The sequence below is a fragment of the Cyprinodon tularosa genome, unplaced genomic scaffold (assembly GCF_016077235.1).
Source record: "Cyprinodon tularosa strain WSP-4 unplaced genomic scaffold, ASM1607723v1 ctg730, whole genome shotgun sequence".
Lineage (NCBI taxonomy): Eukaryota > Metazoa > Chordata > Actinopteri > Cyprinodontiformes > Cyprinodontidae > Cyprinodon > Cyprinodon tularosa.
In genome coordinates this window covers 187,021-208,212 of record NW_024039486.1, presented here as the reverse complement: position 1 = coordinate 208,212, position 21,192 = coordinate 187,021, and the positions used below count along the sequence as shown (strand labels likewise).

At 41.9% G+C, this 21,192-nt stretch overlaps 1 protein-coding gene across 1 annotated transcript in view; it reads left to right on the top strand.

Moving 5' to 3' along the window:
* The window catches only part of lats2 (large tumor suppressor kinase 2), a 34,119-nt gene extending 13,947 nt beyond the window's left edge, over positions 1-20,172 (top strand). The window contains exons 3-9 of the mRNA XM_038269596.1: positions 11,701-11,833; positions 11,946-13,522; positions 13,636-13,863; positions 13,947-14,301; positions 15,691-15,873; positions 15,967-16,073; positions 18,855-20,172. Coding sequence (XP_038125524.1) covers positions 11,701-11,833; positions 11,946-13,522; positions 13,636-13,863; positions 13,947-14,301; positions 15,691-15,873; positions 15,967-16,073; positions 18,855-19,409 — 3,138 coding nt within the window. The 3' untranslated portion in view covers positions 19,410-20,172. The remainder of the gene's footprint in view (positions 1-11,700; positions 11,834-11,945; positions 13,523-13,635; positions 13,864-13,946; positions 14,302-15,690; positions 15,874-15,966; positions 16,074-18,854) is intronic.
* The last annotated feature ends 1,020 nt before the right edge of the window (positions 20,173-21,192 follow it).

Sequence of the window (21,192 nt, the reverse complement as noted above, 5' to 3'; positions counted from 1 at the left end):
TTAAAAAGAAGTCTTCAAAGAATGTCACAATTCTTTTTTCTTTAATCTTTCATTAAAAGAATGCGCTTTTATTAGCTCCATTTGTTTAAAATTCTAACTTCTTAAAAATAAAGCTTGTTAAAATGATTCAGATCTAAACTCAAGACCAAAATATCCAAGCCAGTAAATGATAATTCCTTATGAACTTTCTGTGTGGTTAGCAGAACTGAAGCAACTTCTTGCTATTTAGATAACATCTAAGGGGGCCTGCAGCAGCCAAAATACCTCAGACACGCTATATCTCTTATATTTCAGTGAATATTTTTGGAGCTTCTTTGTGGATTCCATGGTTATGTCTAAACATAGAAAAATCATTGGACCTTTTTCTCAAACTAGAGGCTGTGTTTCGATGACTTGGATCATATCCTCTCAGATGTTTCTTCAAAGTACAATAAAAGCGCACCCCATTAGCACTCATGTTACGTAACCAGTGTTTAAATGGTCACATATCAGGTGAGATTTTGTTAAAGGGGATGTTTGGCATGCACAAACTAGGCAACATTCTAGTTTCTGTTACTCTATGCATACTGTATTTATTCATTTTTTTTGTTTATTTTTGTAGCATTTTCTCCTTTGGAAATGTAGAAATTTAAACTTGATTGAGGGGGAACTGAGCTGAGACTGTCCCATGAAAATGCTGTTAGTCCTGTTGAGATCTGGGGCATGTGTAGGGTTGGGAATTGAAAAGATTTTCACGATTCCGATTCCCTTTTCGATTCTATGAAATGATTCGATTCTTTATCGATTCTTTTTTCGATTCCAATTTGGGGGAAAAAGGAGAACAAACAGTTTGATTATCAGCATCAACTTTGTTTACTTAACTATTGCACAATCTTACAAACTCAACAAGATCAAGATGTCCAGAGGAAATGTGAAACTGGAGTACCATCTGTGTTTAAATGAAAAATAAATATACAAGAACAAACTTAATAACCAACAATGTCTAATAACAAATGATGGGATAATAACCTATTTTAAATAACAAAAAATACTAATTATAAAAGAGTAGTAGGGAAAATTAACAGTTATTTTGCAGAAAGATGAGCATATCTGCTTTTTCTGGAAGGATACAGGATCTTTCAGGGCTTATGGTGTCTCCAGCCGTGGAGAACACCCTCTCAGATGGGGTGGAGGAAGCCTGCACACAGAGGTAGTTTTCAGCCAGTCCAGATAGCAAGGGCAGCGTATCTTGCTTGTTCCACCACCACAGTGTGGCGCTATCCCTGCAGGGGATGGAGGGCAAGCTTTTATAGAGCTGGATTTCCTGATCTACCCTCTGGGCTAAGGAAAGACGGGGCTTTGATTCACAAAGTGACCGCAGCTCGTTGTCTTCCTCCTCGAATTGTTCTTCCAACTTGCGTAACTTGCGTAACTTACGTAAAAAACGTGACGTAAGTCGTGCTCCCCAGAGCCGGCGCTCTAGGCTCTGGTGCTGCGGGAATCGAAAAAAGAATCGTTCAGTGAGCTGCCAAACGATGCCATGGAATCGGAAAATACGGAACCGGTTCTTAACAGGAACCGGTTTTCGATTCCCATCCCTAGGCATGTGTGGCTAAAAATCCTTGTGATTGAGCGTTGGTATGTGAAAAATACCCCCACTCAAGCCCGTCACAGAAAGGCAGCACAGAAGAAGAGGAGCGGGCTAAATATCTGCAGATTATCACGCACAGAGACATTCTGTTTGTTTTCTGATTGTGGGACCTTTGCTCTGAGTCTTTATGTCCACATCTGTGGATCTGTTGTTTTTAAATCCAGTACTTTCATGTAGGAAATTTTATTTTTTCTTTTGTACTAAATGATGTAAAGACGCTCTGCACCAGCTCACAGTGCATTGAAATCTACATGTTTCCTATTAATTGTCACCTGGATGTCGTGCTTGATTAGCAGTAGATCTGAGGCAGTAGTACAATGATGAAGGATGGTTGTGTAGCTTCTGGCTTCATGGTCTGAAATCCACCCTTCTGAAGGCTGCAAAAAATCCTCAGAAGTTGATGCATATCTTTGCTGAATCACAGCCTAGAGCAGGATTTCGTTTTGACCATTCCTTTCGCTCCTATTTCGGCTTCTATAGTGGCCTAGTTTTTCTCTGGACATCCTGAAGGTTTTTCCTCTTCTGAGCTCTAAAGTATCAGACTTAGTTTTTTAAACTTAACTTCCACATTGATCTTTTTACAAACCTAAATTGTTCTCTGCCAAACTCAGAAAAATCAACTTGTGAGCTTTTATGACGTTTTTTAATTTTACTCATTATAATCTGCGATTGGACGGAAGCTTTAAAGGGGTCATAGAATGCAAAGCAGAGTTTACATTGTCAGATGAATAACGATAGTTCAATGGGTGAAATGGACGTACAGAGAAGTTCAAATTCTCCTTTCCACCTCCTTTCTCTGCAAATCTCACAATTCCAAACTTCCACCATAAAACGGGCGGATTCAGACGAAGCACTGAGTTGACGTAAACTCGGGGATGTTGCCTTATTTGGTTCTGGCCTGTACTTTTGTCACGCTCCGAAAAATTGACATACAGACCGGCCCACTGGTTCACTGGCCAAAGGGAGAGAGGGAGGGGGGTCGCAGGTCCCAGGTCAATGATAAAGAAAAAATTTTTTCCAAATAGCTTTTTTTTTTTCTCCTTTTTTATTTTATTTGTTTTTGCAGATCACATTATTTTCAGTTTTAGGGGTGGGCTTACCTTTGGATTGATGTGCGTAGATTCATTTCTATTTGTCTCCATGGATGTCAGCAAAAAGATTTTTATTGGTCAAAATGCGCCTAAAGAGCGAGCATTGGCATTGGTTTAAGTGAAGAGAATGCAATCACTGAAACACAGTTAGCAGAGAATTCAATTTGTAAACCTAGAAAAGTCTGGAAAAAAAGCCAAAAATTAAAATCTAAAATAAAAAAAAAGATAAAAATAAAAAAATATATCTAAAGTCAATAAAAAAAAAGAAAAATGAGAAGATTAAGATTTTTCAAATTTCCATTTATAAAACATGTAAATTCTGCCAGCTGACCAGCAGTGCTGGGTTATTTTATTTCATGAAGGATGATTGAAAAAGGTATCTCGGTAAAAAAGCAAGCCAAGCGAATAAATGAACAGCTTAGCAGTTCAGAAACGATACGTTTCCAAAATGTTTCAACACGTGGAACCAGCAGATGCCTGGTTAGGTTTAGCCTGGTTTCTTATTTTTTGGGTGCTGGTTTGTGGGTGCAGAAAAGAGGAACAAAAATCTCCACACAAAAAAACCAAATATTTAAGGAAATCAATTTAAAAAAGTCTATACATCATTTGAAAATAATTAATAGTTACAACCCCAGTTTATTGCTCTAAAAGAAACAGACATTTTGCAACAGCCTACTGCACATTTTGCAAAAAAAAAAAATATAAAAAAAAACAACAGTACCCAGGACTAGATTTTACAGGACTAGAATAATTTAATACATATTTTGCTATGGATAGGCCAGTGTTAGGGCCTGTGATACCCTGACTGCATTAATGCCATTTTCAAAATCCTTTCAGTACAAAGGATTTCAATCAAATGAAAGTTCTATTTATTCCTTTTTTTGAGCAACTGACAAAAAAACAATCTGAGAGACACAGGTCTACCGGAAAAAACAAAGTCAAACACCCATCGGTGGAGTCTGAGAGACGGTCTAGAGACAGAGGAAGAGGAGGAGAGGCGACACGTTGGGTGGTGACTGGACTGGAGCAGGAGGAACTGTTCCTCCCTGCTGCCATTGAATATCCCCTTCCTGTTTGGACCGACCGAGCCGGCCTTGATCTGCTTCATTCATATGGTGCCTCCATCGGGGGGTGGGGGTCAGTCAGCGACAGAGGAATTGCAACCTGTAAACTTTTTTACACACAACTGAAAATGATGGATAAGCAACAAAGTCCGTGATTATTTTAGAGCAAAATAAGTCTCTATTGTTTTAGATTAAATCTTTCATTTTAAACAAATGAGATGTAGAAAAAAACACTTTTATTACACATTTGAATGAGTTGCAGCTGGCAAAATTTCAAATATACGTACATATACATGTAATTATTTATATTTTATTATGAAAAAAAGTTGATCCTTTGGAAAAGATGTTTGTATATAATGTTTAAAACATTTTTAGTGTATATTTTGTTGAGTATTAGTTGATTATTTCTGTAATTGATTACTCTGATTAATGTTTTCAGCTTACATTTAACTTTTTCCCCTTAGTGTTCAGTTTTAGTCTTTTAGTTTACTGGTTTAGTTTGTTTTTAATCAGACTATAAATATTTCCAAACAGACAGATTTGTGTTTCTCTGAGGTAAATTGTTGACCGCTTTTCATTGGTACCGGATCTCCAGCGTGATTTGATGGTTTATAACAGAGTCGCAAATGTTTTTGACACATCCTCTTAAGATGGTTCCTCATTTTTCAGCCCAGTTCCAATCAGCTGCTATCAGCTTTCCTGCAGATCCAGCTGCAGATTATATACCAGTGTGACATGTTGCATAATCCTCTTTTTTTTCTTTTTTTTTTAATGGAGGAAATGTTTTTGGGGGGTGTAGAGGGTAGGGTTGGGATCCCAAACGGCAAGATGACAAGGAAATACAGGAAGTGAGGGGAGAGGGGTGCTTTTGATCACTTTTTTTTAACACCTCCTGTCAACATTCAGAGCTGTAACCTTATGGACCTCTAGCTGCCTTTGCAGGATGAACTGTTGCCCCGGTAGGAATTTGGTTCCCACTCAGCATTTAAAGGCATTCAGCGAATGATTTAACAGAGATTGTGGAGCTTTTATGCAACAATGAGGCCAACAGGACATGGCTGGGGTGGGTGGCTCTCCCTATAATAACATGTAATACTTTAAACATCTCTCTGCACATGTTTGGGCTGCTGGCCACAATAACAAGGAAGAGAGGCAGAGAGACCGTACCTCCTAGTGCATCCCATCTGGACTCCTGATTGGCCTGCAAGTGGCTTTGATTTCCTGGGTCCAGAGCTGGAATGTGTGTCTGAACTGGGTCAGTACGAAGGCCAATATCCAGAACGCTGGGAACATGTTTTTCAAAGACTGCAGTCCGGGGATTGTGTAGAGGTTGCAGCCTGGTGTTTGGCGTTTGGGAGAACTTGGCGTTTCGTTGCTCTCAGACCGCCGTCACGAAGGTGTAAATGTGGCCCGGGTATTTTCAAATGTGAGAGAGAAAGAAGAGATCCAGATGGAGACGGCCTGAACTCTTGCTTCCTTCTCCAAGGAATTCAAGCAGACACATCTGTCGCCATGACGATCTCCACAATGAGCTGGGAGGTGGAGCCGGCTGGGGAGGGGGCTGGACCTGATTAAACACAGATTATGGAGATAAAGCGTCTAAAGATTGTGAAACTTTTATTTCACTTCTGCCGCGTCCAAACCCTGAGAGAACACGGCCATGTTGATTAGTTTATAACCCAGAAGTATTTGGGCCACAAGGTATCATCCATTCTAGAAAATGTTAAAGAAAGTCAGTCAAACATCAATTTAAACAAACAAAAATACTAGCAAATTAAACTAAACATTAACAATGGATAGCAAATGGATTAATGCGCTCAAGCGCACTGATGCATTGGTTCCCAAACTTCCACTTTTGTTTACAAGTTTTTGCTCCCCCTCAGTCTCTAACCTCGCTCCAACCTTTTAAACCCTTTTAGGTTTAACTGTTTATTCTATTGTGTAACAGAATCTGACATTGCTATCAATAACTAAAAGCCCCTAAAACTCAGTCACTACTCCATTTCTACAACACCCCCTTCATTTAAACCCAGGAACAATCGGCTTTTAGTGGCATTGGGAACAACTCACTGAAAGACATGTCTTGGATTTATCCAATTCTACCAACAACTGTGTCTTTCGAGATGAGAACTGGGGTTTGAAGTACGTACTCCCGAAATACTTAACTTTACCGTTGCAGTCTCTGCAAATCGCATGAGTCATGTCAAGCCCTTTCTTACCCGGGCCGGGTTGAAGGTATAATCCAAAGTGTTTCCAAATGGTTGCTTTTAAAGAATGTTGAGGCGGTTGAATTTCTTTTTCTTCATCCTCCATACTTTAGCAGCAACAAACACAGTAGCTCACACAACACTACACACCACTCTGTAGCCTGCTAGTCTAACGCTTGCATGCCTGTGCATAGCTCACGCTGCTCATTGGTTTCGCCAAACACCACGGTGCCTGATAAGGCACATCCACAAAAAAAAAATTGTTTTTAAAGAAAATGAGAATCGATTCTGAATCTTTAAATGTTAGAAACGCGATTTGAGCTCAAATCGATTTTTTTCTTCACCCCTACTAAAGACCAGACTAAAGAAATGAAATGACCCCTTTGATGAAGTCAGGATTCAGCCAAAAGTTCACATGTATAATAAATGCTCATACCAGCAGTTCTTATTAAAAATACACAAACTCCTCTCTGTATGAATTTTGAAGTTTCTGTGGGTGCTGATTTAAAGCCAGAAGGCCCCAATATGTCACAACCATGAGCTTATGCTGTGTCTCTGCTCTCCAACTTTTCATGGCCCTGTAGATTCTCTCCTCCTCACGTGTGCACTGCAAAATATTGAAATCTAAGTCAATCTTTCTTTAAAAAAAATAAAGAAAAAAAACAGTTTTATTTAAAGTGCATGATATCTAATTTTAACAGTAAAAATACTCCTTCCATTGCCAGATCATCTTAATACCCTACTCAAATTAGGGTAAATACACTTATCTGAGGAGATTTTTACTCATTTATCGATGGTTTTTGCAGTGTGGATGTTTCTGTGAACCCATTTCGAGGGAGGAACCAACCTGAGTAACTGTTTTTCAGGAAATCCTGCCGCTTGAGACAGTACTGTTATCTTCCTAGTTACGGCTAGTATCGTTAGGTTAACATTCTTTTCTTAAAGAGTTTAGTTAGGTGAGGTCCTTATCCTCATCCTTATATAACTTGGTTTAACACAGTTATTAATGTTCTGACAGCTGCAGCAATATGCCCTAAAATAGTTCATGTTAAATTTAGATTTTCATACTGTTGATTGTAGTTGTTGTATCCTGCTTTTGCAGAATGAAAAAGTATATTAATCATGCCAAAAAAAGTTAAAAAACGATCGTCTGGACTTTGTTTTCTAGTTTGAAGATGTTTCGCTTCCCCTCCAGGAAGCTTTTTCCAATTAAAAATATCAGAAATAGTGTTGAGTTTGTGGCTTTATAGAGTGGACCAAAAACAAAGCCTATTTTTGGCTTAAAAACACTCCAAAACAAGACTCAATGCTATTTCTGACATTTTGAATTGAAAAAGCTTCCTGGATGGGAAGAGAAACCTCTTCAGACTTGGAAGCAAAGTCCGGGGGATTGTTCTTTTTTTTACTTTTTTGGAATGACTCTGACCTGGATAATTGGTCATGTTTTATTAGTACGACATCCCCCCCATCTACGCGGTGTTTCTCAGATCCCTTCTCAGTTTCTTATTGTAGATTAAAGCCCATATCGAAGTAAGCATTTCCTGCAATCACTGCCTTTTCAGAAAATATAAAAAAAAGTCCAGAGACTCTTGTTTGGTCTCTTTAACCTTTGAAACAGATCGCCACAGAGAGAAGAGGAACGTGGCTAAAAACACGGAGGGAAAGGACAAAATGTGACTGTAGGGCGGCTCTGGCAACCAGCGCTCTCCTCGGTCCACGCAGGAATGCAGCTCACACACACACATGCATGAACACACAGGAAGCCGAGTATAAACACTGCTGTGTGGGTACATGGCCAGAGCTGGGCTTTGAGATTTAAAGGTGTGGGGAGGGGTCATGCAGCATAATGATGGACCCTGTCCTGCTAACACTTTATAGGAAGCCTAGAGAAAGCTCGGCCTTGGCATTTCCTGGCTTCCTGAGCTGACTATCCGTACATTTGCTGCTTTAAAATGGTTTATATTTGCTTTAGTTTCCTGCTGACCATCACAGGCTGGCACTCGGCCTCAGGAATAGTAGAAAGTCTGGGGCGGGGATAGTCTCATTTCTTCATTGTGCCAGTTATTTTCCTCGACATTCTCCTTGCAATTCTACTACAGAAAATGTATTTTAAGGCATATGTTTATTTATCAATCATGTTTAAAGAAGCTGCTGTTCTGACCGCGGCCAGCAGGGGAACCAGAGCCATTTTTTTGTTGTTTTTTTTTTGTTGTTTCACAGCAGCTGGGCAGGAGTCTTCGTTGAAATGTGCCTGCTGTGAGATCATATGCCATTTGAGGGGATTTCCTCACCTGGGTGTGGTCAAACATTTCCTGCCGTCTCACACTCTGCCTCTCTGTTTGTTTACTGTTGTTAAAGAGACATGAAAGCATCACTATGTAGATAATCCTCGTCATTTCAAACATTTAAAGATTCTTTTTATGTAGAAATTCCAGTCATTGAAACTCAAAACACTCAAAAAGGGTTTAAAAGGTGAAGAAACAAATGGAGGGGGCTTTAAGATGTATATTTTTTTATTTTGATTTCAAGCTGAATAGCGCTGCTGTTTACTTGGAAAAATGTGTTTTTATGTAATATTGAAATGAAAAATACTTTATGCTGATGAAGGTTCTCAGTCATCCAGGTCATAGTCATTCCGTAAAAATTCAAAAAATATCCACTGGACTTGGTTTTCAAGATTTGAAGACGTTTCGCCACCTCTCCAGGAAGCTTTCTCAATTCAAATGTCTGGATCTGCAGTGAGTTTGAGTCTTATATAGACAACGCCTTGTATCGCTTGGAAACATGCAATAGAAACCGATGAATGGGTCGTTAGTTCCATCGTTAGCCTGTAATATCTGAAACTGTCTATGATTCTAGGGGTCGGTCGTTAAAGGGGGGATTGTCATTAAGGGGGGGATTGTCTCCTGTAATACCTGAAACCTGTCTATGATTGTTAAGGGTTGGTCGTTAAGGAGGTGTTGTTCACCGGCTGGAGCGGGTAAGTCCCTCGTTCCTCTGTGATGGGGTGGGGGGTTTGGTGATATCTGGAAGGGATCATGTCTATGATTGAATTGTATGTTTTTGGAAGCTGGAATCTCAGACCACCACCTCTGTTTAAAGTTGGTTTTTCTCTCTTAACATAGATGGCTTCCTTCACGCCCCTCTCAAACCACCTATTTTCTTTATCCAGAATATGGACATTCTGGTCCTCAAAAGAATGTCCTTTGTCCACAAGGTGTAGGTGTACTGCGGAGTCTTGTCCAGAGGTGGCCGCTCTTCTGTGTTGGGCCATGCGTCTGTGGAGAGGTTGTTTGGTTTCTCCAATATAAAGATCAGAGCATTCCTCGCTGCACTGAACAGCATATACCACTCCGCTCATATTCGGTCTGGGGGTTTTATCTTTCGGATGCACTAGCCTCTGTTTAAGGGTTTGGTTTGGCTTGAAATGTACTGGGATCTTGTGTTTGGAGAAAATCCTCTTGAGCTTTTCAGACACTCCAGCAACATAAGGGATTGTGATGTTTTTGCGTTTAATTTTCCCATCGCTGTCTTCTGTTGCGTGTCTTTTGGATTTCCTTGCTGATTTGATAAAAGCCCAGTTTGGATATCCACAGTTTCGGAGAGCATCTTTGATGTGTTTCTGTTCTTTTTGCTTCCCATCTGTTTTAGTGGGGACATGTTCTGCCCGGTGTTGTAAGGTTCTGATGACTGAGAGTTTGTGTTCCAGTGGGTGGTGTGAGTCAAAAAGAAGATACTGGTCTGTGTGAGTAGGTTTCCTATAAACTTCAATGTTTAGGCTTCCATCTCCTTCCATGCTCACCAGGCAGTCCAGAAAGGGTAGTTTGTTGTCCTTGGCATCCTCTGGTGAATTTGATGTTGCGGTCAACAGCGTTGATGTGTTTGGTGAAAGCTTCCACTTCCTCTAGCTGGATTTTGACGAAAGTGTCATCCACGTATCTAAACCAGTGGCTTGGTGGTATTCCATTGAAAGTGTCTAAAGCTCTCTTTTCCATTTCTTCCATGTAAAGATTTGCTACAATTGGTGATACTGGAGATCCCATTGCGCAGCCATGTTTCTGTCTGTAAAAATTACCTCTGAATTTGAAATAGGTTGTGGAAAGGACATTCTTTTGAGGACCAGAATGTCCATATTCTGGATAAAGAAAATAGGTGGTTTGAGAGGGGCGTGAAGGAAGCCATCTATGTTAAGAGAGAAAAACCAACTTTAAACAGAGGTGGTGGTCTGAGATTCCAGCTTCCAAAAACATACAATTCAATCATAGACATGATCCCTTCCAGATATCACCAAACCCCCCACCCCATCACAGAGGAACAAGGGACTTACCCGCTCCAGCCGGTGAACAACACCTCCTTAACGACCAACCCTTAACAATCATAGACAGGTTTCAGGTATTACAGGAGACAATCCCCCCCTTAATGACAATCCCCCCTTTAACGACCGACCCCTAGAATCATAGACAGTTTCAGATATTACAGGCTAACGATGGAACTAACGACCCATTCATCGGTTTCTATTGCATGTTTCCAAGCGATACAAGGCGTTGTCTATATAAGACTCAAACTCACAGCAGATCCAGACATTTGAATTGAGAAAGCTTCCTGGAGAGGTGGCGAAACGTCTTCAAATCTTGAAAACCAAGTCCAGTGGATATTTTTTGAATTTTTACTGAAAGAAAAATACTTTAGTACACAGAAAAAAGAACTTTGGAAGATCAACTTCCACAAGTTTAATACAATCAGAAACTTATTGTTGAGGCTTATAAATAACACCAACTTATTTTCTGCATTTCAAAGCAGCTACTGAAGGATCCAAGATTTCTTCTTTTTTTTTAAAGTTGTAGTGCTGCTGACTAATATTTCAGGGTTTCCACGGGTCATTAAAAGTTATTAAATTATTGGCATTAAAATTCATTAAATATGGTTATTGTGGCATTAAAAATGCTTTCTTTCCAAAAACAACAACAAATGTTTATAAAAACAATTTTCTCAGACATATGATATCATTATATATTTGCACAGATCTTCTCCAGGTTGTACATAGAAAGCTGTATGTTTGCAAAAGAAGCTTGAGTTGGAGAAAAAGCTAGAGAATGGGGAAAATGCTAATTTCAACAAAAATGGCTGGAAAAGGAGGAATTCGGGACATGGCTGCAGCCTGTCGACGGGTGCTTTTTTGTGGCATTAAAATTATTTCTAAGAGCTTTAAAAGAGCATTAAAAAGCATGATGTTTGTGTTTGTCATCATGAAACTGATGAACTTGATAAGGAAAAGAATGACAGTGAATGACACTGCATAGAAATCAGTTTGCTTCCACAAATTTTTTTTCTGGCGTCTCAGGGATATTTTAAATGTCTGATCTGCATGTTTTCAGCTTTTACGCTCATCCAGAAGTTGAAGCTTCAGCAAAAAGATGAGTTGTAGAACAGCCAAACTCGGTTTAGTGCCACATGTTAAAATGTTGCAGAATTAAATGCATCAAGTCATCAACAAAGAAAGCGGCGACCTTGGGGAAAAAATTACTCACTTCTAACAGTAAGAAATTTGAAGCAAAACTTGAACCATCTGAAGTATTGTATCTTTATGTCCAGAAAACCTGGAAACGTTTGAGTTTCAGTTTGTCACTTTGTTGTTTTTTTGTGTGTGTTTTTTGTTAAAATGTTTGACTTTTTGCTCCAAGACTGATTTTTGTGTGAACATTTCACAGGAAATGGCAGTGCGGGCGCTGAAGCAAACTGGAAGCAGAAATATTGAAGCAGCCTTGGAGTATATCAGTAAAATGGGTTACCTGGACCCGCGCACCGAGCTCATCGTCCGGGTCATTAAACAGACGTCACCCGGTACGGAAACGGCAACTCTGACCAGTCGTTTGTTTTCACTGTATCAGTTAATTTAAAAAAAAAAAAAAAAAAAACGGGATTGATTTGTGCAATTTATTGTCTGCTGCTACAGGAAAAGCTGGCGTGCCGAACACCATGGACCACCATCCCACATTAGAGGTTTCGGGCGAGGGAGGCGCCATGCCTCCATACCACCAGATGGGGGCTCCGATGTATGACGGGGCGGCAGGTTATGGCCCAGAGAGTGACATGACCAGAGCCTACATGGGGGCTTCTCCTGTTATGAACTACATGATTCCCCCATCGAGTGCAGCTCAGGGCGCTGCCATGGCCAACCCCATGGGGCGACCCCCCAGTATCGGCAGCTATCCGCCAGTGATGCCTACCCAAAGCAACCCAGGCAGCGCCATGTACCCACCGGGCGCCCCACAGAAGGCCTACCCCAGCAGCATGGAGCAGCATGGGCCCATGATGAGCTACAATGTCCCTGGGCAGCCGCTGCAGCTCCAACCGCAGGCACCAGGGGGACCTGTCCCAGGTCCACACTACGACTACAGTCACGCTAGGCAGCACATGATGGAACCCGCAGGCTATGGGGTCAAGAGGACCCCCTCTTTCCAGAACAAGATGCAACCACCCCCTATGGGGCCCCCTGACAATTATGTCAATATGCAGGGAAAGGGGGCCATGGCCCAGAACGGGTCAGGAGGCGGAGGATACCCGGCCAACCTGTACCTTACGTCTCACTCTCATCCCCGCCAGGCGAGCCCCACGTCCCACCAGGTCCACATGATGTCGCGTTCCCCGGGCGGGGTGCCACCCATGGCCCCCGAATACCCAGACCTGATGACGCCCTCCAGAGCCAGCCTCAACCTGGACCTGTACGAGCACCACTGGGCCGGCCCGCCGGGTGCCGAAGGGAGTCCAGCGGCCCGGCAGCCCCAGGGCCCGTTTAGGGGGGAGGTACGTGTGCCCAGCAGAACAAATTCCTTCAACAGTCGTTCTGCTCCAAACGGCGTTAGACCGCCGATGGCTGTGCCTCCTGCAGCCGGGAAGCAGGAGTCCTCGTTGGGCCCCCCTAACACCATCACAGCTGTAACGTCCCCCCCCATCCAACAGCCAGTCAAAAGTATCCGAGTGATGAGGCCTGAGCCCAAAACGGCGGTGGGCCCGTGCCATCCTGGCTGGATGACAGCTCAGGCTCAGGATGCAGCAGAACCCCTGCCCTACATGCCGGAGGAGACCTACCCATTGGAGCCTGCCCAGGAGCCCCGCTGCCCTCCCCCACCTTACCCAAAGAATCTGCTTATGCCCGGAGCAGCGGGGGATCCAGGGGTTCTGGAAGGAGCCGGAGCCAGCGGTCCAGATCTCAACAATCCCGCTGCCAGAGGCGCACGGGCCGGCAGTGGCGGTAGCGGGAGCAGCGGGAAGAATGAGGACGGCCAGCAGGTTAAAGAGAAGCCCAAGATGGGGAAGGGAGAAAAAGCAGTAAAAGACAAGAAGCAGATCCAGACGTCGCCCGTTCCCCTCAGGAAGAACGGGCGAGATGAGGAGAAGAGAGAGTCCCGCATCAAAACCTACTCTCCCTTCGCCTTCAAGTTCTACATGGAGCAGCATATCGAGAACGTGATGAAGACCTACCAGCAGAAACTGAACCGGAGGCTGCAGCTGGAGCAGGAGATGTCCAAGGTGAAGCGACGCTTTCTCTCTCTTTTTATTTTTACTAAATGTAAAATCCAAAACATCCAAAGAAATGAAGGTTTGGAAAACTGTTTTAATCTAATGGTTCTGTTTGTGGCTAGGCTGGGCTGTCGGAGGCAGAGCAGGAGCAGATGAGGAAGATGCTGAACCAAAAGGAGTCCAACTACAACAGGCTACGTCGGGCCAAAATGGACAAGTCTATGTTTATAAAGATCAAGACCCTGGGCATCGGCGCCTTCGGTGAAGTGTGCCTTACACGAAAAGTCGACACCGGTGCGCTTTACGCCATGAAAACGCTGCGCAAGAAAGATGTCCTCAACCGTAACCAGGTGATTTAAAGCATTTGCCGTTTTCCTCCTCCGTCCTACAGGTGAAGGATTTTGCTAACTGTCAGCGGCTGTCTGGTTTTCAGGTGGCCCATGTGAAGGCGGAGCGGGACATCCTAGCTGAGGCGGACAACGAGTGGGTGGTGCGTCTCTACTACTCCTTCCAGGACCGCGACAGCCTCTACTTCGTCATGGATTATATCCCCGGGGGAGACATGATGAGCCTTCTGATCCGGATGGGCGTCTTCCCAGAAACCCTGGCGCGCTTCTACGTGGCTGAGCTCACGCTGGCCATTGAGAGCGTCCACAAGATGGGTTTCATCCACCGCGACATCAAACCAGACAACATCCTCATCGACTTGGACGGTCACATCAAGCTGACGGACTTCGGCCTGTGCACAGGCTTCCGCTGGACGCACAACTCAAAGTACTACCAGAAAGGTAGAGAGCAGAACCTTCTTTATTGGGATTATTTTGATCATTAATCCACAGATTAACACTAGAACTCCCAAGGCCGTCATTTTGACGGTTCTGAGATTTTAAAGGGAAAGAACTTTAGTTACATTAATCATATGTTGCTCATGTTAACTGACTTTTCCGATTTCTATATTTCCTTCATTTTCACATTGTTTTTTTTTTTATAAAATAAAAATTTAAGAAATAAATAATGTTAATTCTACCTTGATCTCCCACAGCCATTGTTTTGACGGCTCTATTAGTTGCTTTTTAAATTCTTCCCACAGTTGATTGACATTCTGTACCGTTGCTGCCGTTGGCTAATAACGAAAAATGGCTTTCAGTAGAAATCTAACTGCAAAAACGGATTTAGAAATGCTTCAAAATATTGATGATGGCGGAGAGGGAGAGACTGATGAGGAGGACTGGTTAGGAAGCAGCTCAGATTCTGACAGCGATTCCCATCCCTGGGAAAACGCAAACGCATTAGTGACCCATCAGAAACACTGGAAAAAAATCTAAATTTGAAGTCATTTTTTCTTAAAATAAGTGCATTTGTTCTTGTATTGAGGAGGTAAAATACATTTTGCCAATGGAACAAGACAACTTACATTTAAAATAAGAAAACACAATTGTATTGTCTTATTTCAAGTGCATGTTATCTAATTATCTTATTTTAAGAATAAATATACTAATTCCATTGGCAAATTATCTCATTCAAACTACTCAAATTAAGGGTAAATACTCTTAATTTAAGAAATTTTTACTTATTTCTAGATCATTTTTCCAGTGCAACAGTGAAACTTTTGTTCAAGGTTTAGATAGCACTGCCCACACCTCAGCCGGTAGACTCAGCGTCCCAAAAGCCAAACCAGAGTCCGTGGTCTACCATAATCACACAAAGGTTGGCGTGCAAACCACATGCGCTCCGCAGGTTACCAGCCCCTCCGCCGCTGAAGAGACTCTTTGGCACGGCAAAGAAAACAGCGCCAGGTGCTTGATGTTTGTCACAAATGTGAAAAGCTGGTGTGCGGGAAATGTTCAGGGGTAATCAATCAATTTCTGTAAATAAAACTGTCCTTTTTAACCTGTGTGGTAAAATAGTCGTGTTTATTTTACTGATTTATGTCCACAAATAATGATATCATACGATACACCCTTTAAAAAATATACCTTAGACCTGATATAAGGTCTACATTTCAGTTGATGACATCATCACTGCTCATGCGTTCTGTTAGGAAAACTGTCACCCGTCAAATTGACGGCCAATGGGAGTTCTAGTAGGATCAGAATTCTGGGAGTCCTAGGGTTAATGAGCAACTCTGGTGTTTTCCTTAGCTTCCAAATCCACCGTCTTTTCTGTTCTTCTTTCAGGAAGCCACGTCAGACAGGACAGCATGGAGCCCAGCGACTTCTGGGACGACGTGTCAAACTGTCGCTGTGGTGACCGTCTGACGACGCTAGAACAACGCTCCAACCGGCAGCACCAGCGCTGCTTGGCTCACTCCTTGGTCGGGACGCCGAACTACATCGCGCCTGAAGTTCTGCTACGCAAAGGTAGAACTAAGAGGAATAGGCCAGCTGATGTTTCTGTTCATTACTGATGTTCCTCCCTGTTCACCATCCTGGTTTGGTTGTATTTCCTCGTAGGCTACACTCAGCTGTGCGACTGGTGGAGTGTGGGAGTGATTCTCTTTGAGATGTTGGTGGGACAGCCGCCCTTCCTCGCTCCGACGCCTACCGAGACTCAGATTAAGGTCTGTGAAGACGAAATATTTATATATTTAGCAATTCATGTAGATGGGAATGTAAACAAACTTTAAATTTAACAGTGACAGTGTTTCAGTGGGTCATTAAAAATAAGTTATTAAATTATTATTTTTTAAATTAAGGCCTTAATCGGCATTCAAATTCATTAAATGTGACTATCGTAGCATTTAAAATGCTTTTATTTAAAAAAAGAAAATATGTTTTTTTAAAGAAATTTCATCAGATATATTATATCGCAAATATATATTTGCGCAGAACTGCTTCCGGTTGATCTTAAAGCCGTATGTTCAGAAAAAGATAGAGGCAGAGAAAAAGCTAGAGAATGGGGGGGAAGTACAAATTTCAACAAAAGTGGATAGAAAAAGAGGTATTTAGGACATGGTAGCAGCCTGTCAACGGCAAAGATGACGAAGGATTATATATATATATATATATGAGCGTATTGGGTACTTGTTGGGGGCATTAAAAATACTTCTAAGAGCATTAAAAAGCATTAAATTAGAGTTACTCATTCCTGTATTAACCCTGCTTGAAAAAAATCAATAAAGTACTTTAAATTATTACTTAATAGCGCTCTGCTAGCAGCTTTAAGTGTCTCCCAGCACTAAATCTTGGATTGAAATACTAATATCAGTGAGTAACATCAGTTAACGTCCACTTAATGATAGTTTTACATCTTTATATATAGAAAAGCTAGTGTTTCAAATTTTTTATGCAGTAATCCGTTTCAATTTCCCCTTCTGTTATATTTTCTACCTATATCGAGGTTAATGATGTATTAGAAAACTTTTTTTTTATTTAGTCAGTGTTTATTACAGCTGACAAAATAAATTGTAACAATATATGTAAATTTTTCTGCGATGGACTGGCGACCTGTCCAGGATGTACCCCGCCTCTCCAGACAGCTGGAGATAGGCACCAGCAGCCCTCGCGACACCGCTTGGGATAAAGCGTGTCAGAAGATGGATGGATGGATGGATGGATGGATGGATGGATGGATGGATGGATGGATGGATGGATGGATGGATGTAATATAATATATAATAACTGTAATGCAATCAACTATAATTAATTCATCAGTTTATTTTATGTATTCATTTGACGAGGGACAAGGTACATTAATCAACGTTTTACAGTGCTAACACTCCATAGTTAACTCAGTTAAACTAGCTTTCATCAGTAGTCCTTTTGGCAGTTGTGAAAATCAGACTAAAAAACATTATATAACAATCTACCCATACAGTACGAATACAGACGGAAAACATAAAGCCGCTATTTAGATATCTGTTGAAAATTAATGTTCACAAGTCTGTCTCTAAACAATTTGCTTCCTATGCTTGCACAGTAACAAGTGATTGATTAAAAAATGTCAATCCCTTATTGTTAATAGAAAAATCTTCCTGATAAAGGACAAAACTTAGTTTTTTTAAATAAAATTGCTGCTTATAATTTAATCGTTATTCGATCAATTAGAGCTCATCCAGGTCATAGTTATTCCAAAAAAGTAAAAAAAAAAACAATCCACTGGACTTTGTTTCCAAGTTAAAAGACGTTTCGCTTCCCATCCAGGAAGCTTTTTTCAATTAAAAATGTCAGAAATAGCTTTGAGTTTGTAGAGTGTTTATAGAGTGGACACAAAAACAAAAAATGCTTTGGTTTAGAGAACCTGCAAATTGAACCGGACCCACGGGTCCGCTCCTTAGGAACGGGCAGCTGTTTGGATTCTTTATTAGCCTGCAAGACCCGATACCTGTCTAATGAATTGAAAAAGCTTCCCGGATGGGACGTAAAACGTCTTTAAACTTGGAAAAGTCCAACGGATTGTTTTTTTACTTTTTTGGAATGATTAGAGTGGTGATCTTTAACTTATTAATTGATAACTTGCCTCCCCAAGCTGAAACTGAAATTAAAGACTAAATAAAAGCTAAAGTTCACCCTCCTCACATTTTATGATTTCTACATTTAACAAGGAAAAACGCTTATTGTTAAAATTTTGAATTTGTGTCCAAACAAAGGACAAGAAACAAGCATCCAGATGTTTAATTTATTCTCTTCTTCTGGGATGATGTCAGCTGGACGGACCTGTTTTAAATCAGAAATTTTAACATGATAAAAAGAAAAAAAAAAATGACCGCTGTGTTGACTGAAACCAGCTCCATTAACTAAACCTGTGTTAGATGTGTGTTATGATCATTGTCCCACATAAGGACTTAATCTTATCTGACAATCATTGATTCAAACGCCTCGGATGAAGAGGAACCGGTTAGGATGTTTAAAATTTCCTCAGACCGAGAAGGAAACTGAGATTAATTTACGATCATATGATGATAAAAGTTTAATGTACAAACATTCAGGTTTTGGAGCTCAAATCAAAATAGAGCTTTTAAAATATGCAAATGCAAACCAGCTGTTAAGCATGGTGGTAGCAGTATCATGCTGTTTAGCAGCAATGCAAAAAATGGGTTTAATAGTTGAAAGTTAACTTTTCGGTATGCAGTAGAAAGCATCTTTCTTTAAGGGTACATGTAACAAACTTAAGTGCCTTTTTCTTCCTTTCAAGGCCAAATTATTTCTGCTGTTTTGTCTGGATGAGAGAAAATATCACAACCTCCAGATCCCCCGTGGTATCGATCATGAAATGCCCAAATTAAAAACCTATCATTTTTATGGTAGAGTAAATGTTTAGAGAGGAGGTCTTATTTTTGTCCCTTTCTCTGCACCGTACTTCATGACGGTAACTGTCCTGTCGTCTACCTTCACATTTGTAGGTCATTAACTGGGAGAGCACGCTACAGGTGCCGCCCCAGGTCAAACTGAGCCCAGAGGCGGTAGACATCATCGGCCGCCTCTGCTGCTCAGCCGAGGAGCGTCTGGGTGCAAACGGCGCCGGAGAGATCAAGGCTCACCCCTTCTTCTCCGAGGTCGACTTCTCCAGCAATCTGCGCCAGCAGCCGGCGCCCTACCGGCCAAAGATCGCTCACCCCATGGACACGTCAAACTTTGATCCTGTGGAGGAGGAGGGCGGCCCGGGGGCGTGGAGCGACAGCGGAGACAGCACCCGAGCCTTGGACGCGCTCTGCTCTCCGCACGGGAAGCACCCAGAGCACGCTTTCTACGAGTTCACATTCCGTCGGTTCTTTGACGACAACGGCTGCCCCTTCCGCTACCCGAAACCCCTGGAGGCCAGCGTGGGGCTGAGCGCCACTGCAGCTGCCGCCATGGGCCCAGAGGAGGGGGAGGATACGGATGAGGACGGAGAGGTGGAGGATGATGATGAAGAAGAGGGAGAGGCAGGGGTGGGATGTGAGCCGGTGTACGTCTAGAACCGATTTCCTTCTGCTACCTATCTCGACTCCTGGAGGTGTCTGTCAGCGTGGCGAGGCTGAGCATGTCTGAGAAGCAGCTGCAGGATGGAGGGGACATCGCCACCTAGTGGGCCGACTGCAAACCGACCTCCCATCTGGGACCAACAAGCACCAACTCTGACTGCTCAAAGAACGGAGAGGCAGCAGACTCAGGAGCCTCTGCTGCTTCCTGGAGTTTCTTGTCCCATTCCTTCTGCCTTTGGTCTTACAGACGATTCAAACACAGGAGCTGCTTCCTGTTCTATCCGAGCTGCTTTCCGTTCGTGTTTGGCCACGTGAAGACGGCATCCAGTCTACTGACTGATGGTGCCTGAATCACAGCTTCTGCAAAATAAGCTAAAAGACATTCACTCACAGGGATACCCATGCTCCCTCAGTATAACTCAAGTTTGTAAAAGTTGTTTCTGATGTACAGCAGCACCTTTACCACATATTCATTAACCTCAAACTTTTTCACGTCCACAAACCTCCATCTTATCTGGACCAACACACAGTAGCTCATGACTGGGAGTGGAAGGAAAGGAGTTTTCAGGGCACATCTACCAGCTTTGGTTACCCAGGGACGGATTCTGTTTTTCTCTGCTAAAAAGCTCAGTATATTTGAATGTCAATAATCCAGGTTGTTTGTTTAAATTCTCAATTTAGTTGCCGACTTAAGGGCTGGTTATACTCCCCACAGCAGTGTGTTACAGTGAGCTTGTCACGGATGTTTTTGATTTATGCACAATATTGAAGCAGGCGCTGCAAAAACAATCAAGAACTTAGTAAAAAAATATTGAATTGAGTGTATTTCCCCTTAATTTAAGTAGGTAAATAAGATGATCTGCCAATGGAATGAGTATCTTTACTCTTAAAATAACATAATTAGATAATATGCACTTGAAATAAGATAATGCAATTGTGTTTTCTTATTTTAAATGTGAATTGTCTTGTGCCATTAGCAAAATGTCTCTTTTACCTCCTCAATTCAAGAATAAATGCACTTATTTTAAGAGGAAATCTTGCGCACCTCGCTCTTCTAGCTGGTGCAACTTCACGAGTCTCATTTAGCGGCCATACTAACAAAACAAGCCGGTAATGTACCAAACAGGAAATACGCATAGTGTAGAGCGGATGTAGATTTGGCCAATCAGAGGCCTCCTATATAAACCAGTATAAACCAGCCTTTAGACTTGGCCATTTTAACACAGGTACTGCGCCTCCCTGCTGCCACACACCTGACCTAAATGGATGTCTGATTAAGAGGCTTCTTCAGCACTTGATGTTACGCTGAGGAGGTCATGCAATCATTTGTTTGAGGTGTGCTCAAGCAGAGAACCAGCAGGAAAACATCTAAACCATTCCATTGTAGCTCTTGGTAAATGAGATGAACCTCCATCTTTGGTCTCAGTTTTTTTATAACAGTTTTTTCCAGTGTAGAAATTTAATTTGTCTGTTTCCATCCTTTCAGGTCTGACCAGTTAACACAGGTAGTTTTTTTTTCTTAATGCAGACTAAAAAGTTTATTTTGTCAGCAGACTAGCTCACCTCCTTCCACGTGTTTGTTGGGTCCCTCTGAAGTCCTTCCACTTCACAGTTGTGCTCTATTTTGTGTCTCTATAATGCTTGGTATGTGGAGGTTTGTGCTTTTGAAAAGAAAAAATCAAAAAGGAATGAATACTTTTGCAAAACGCTGCAGTATGGACTGAATTTTGCTCCATTATAGTTGAAATAATACAATCCAGAATTTAAACTTTTTGAG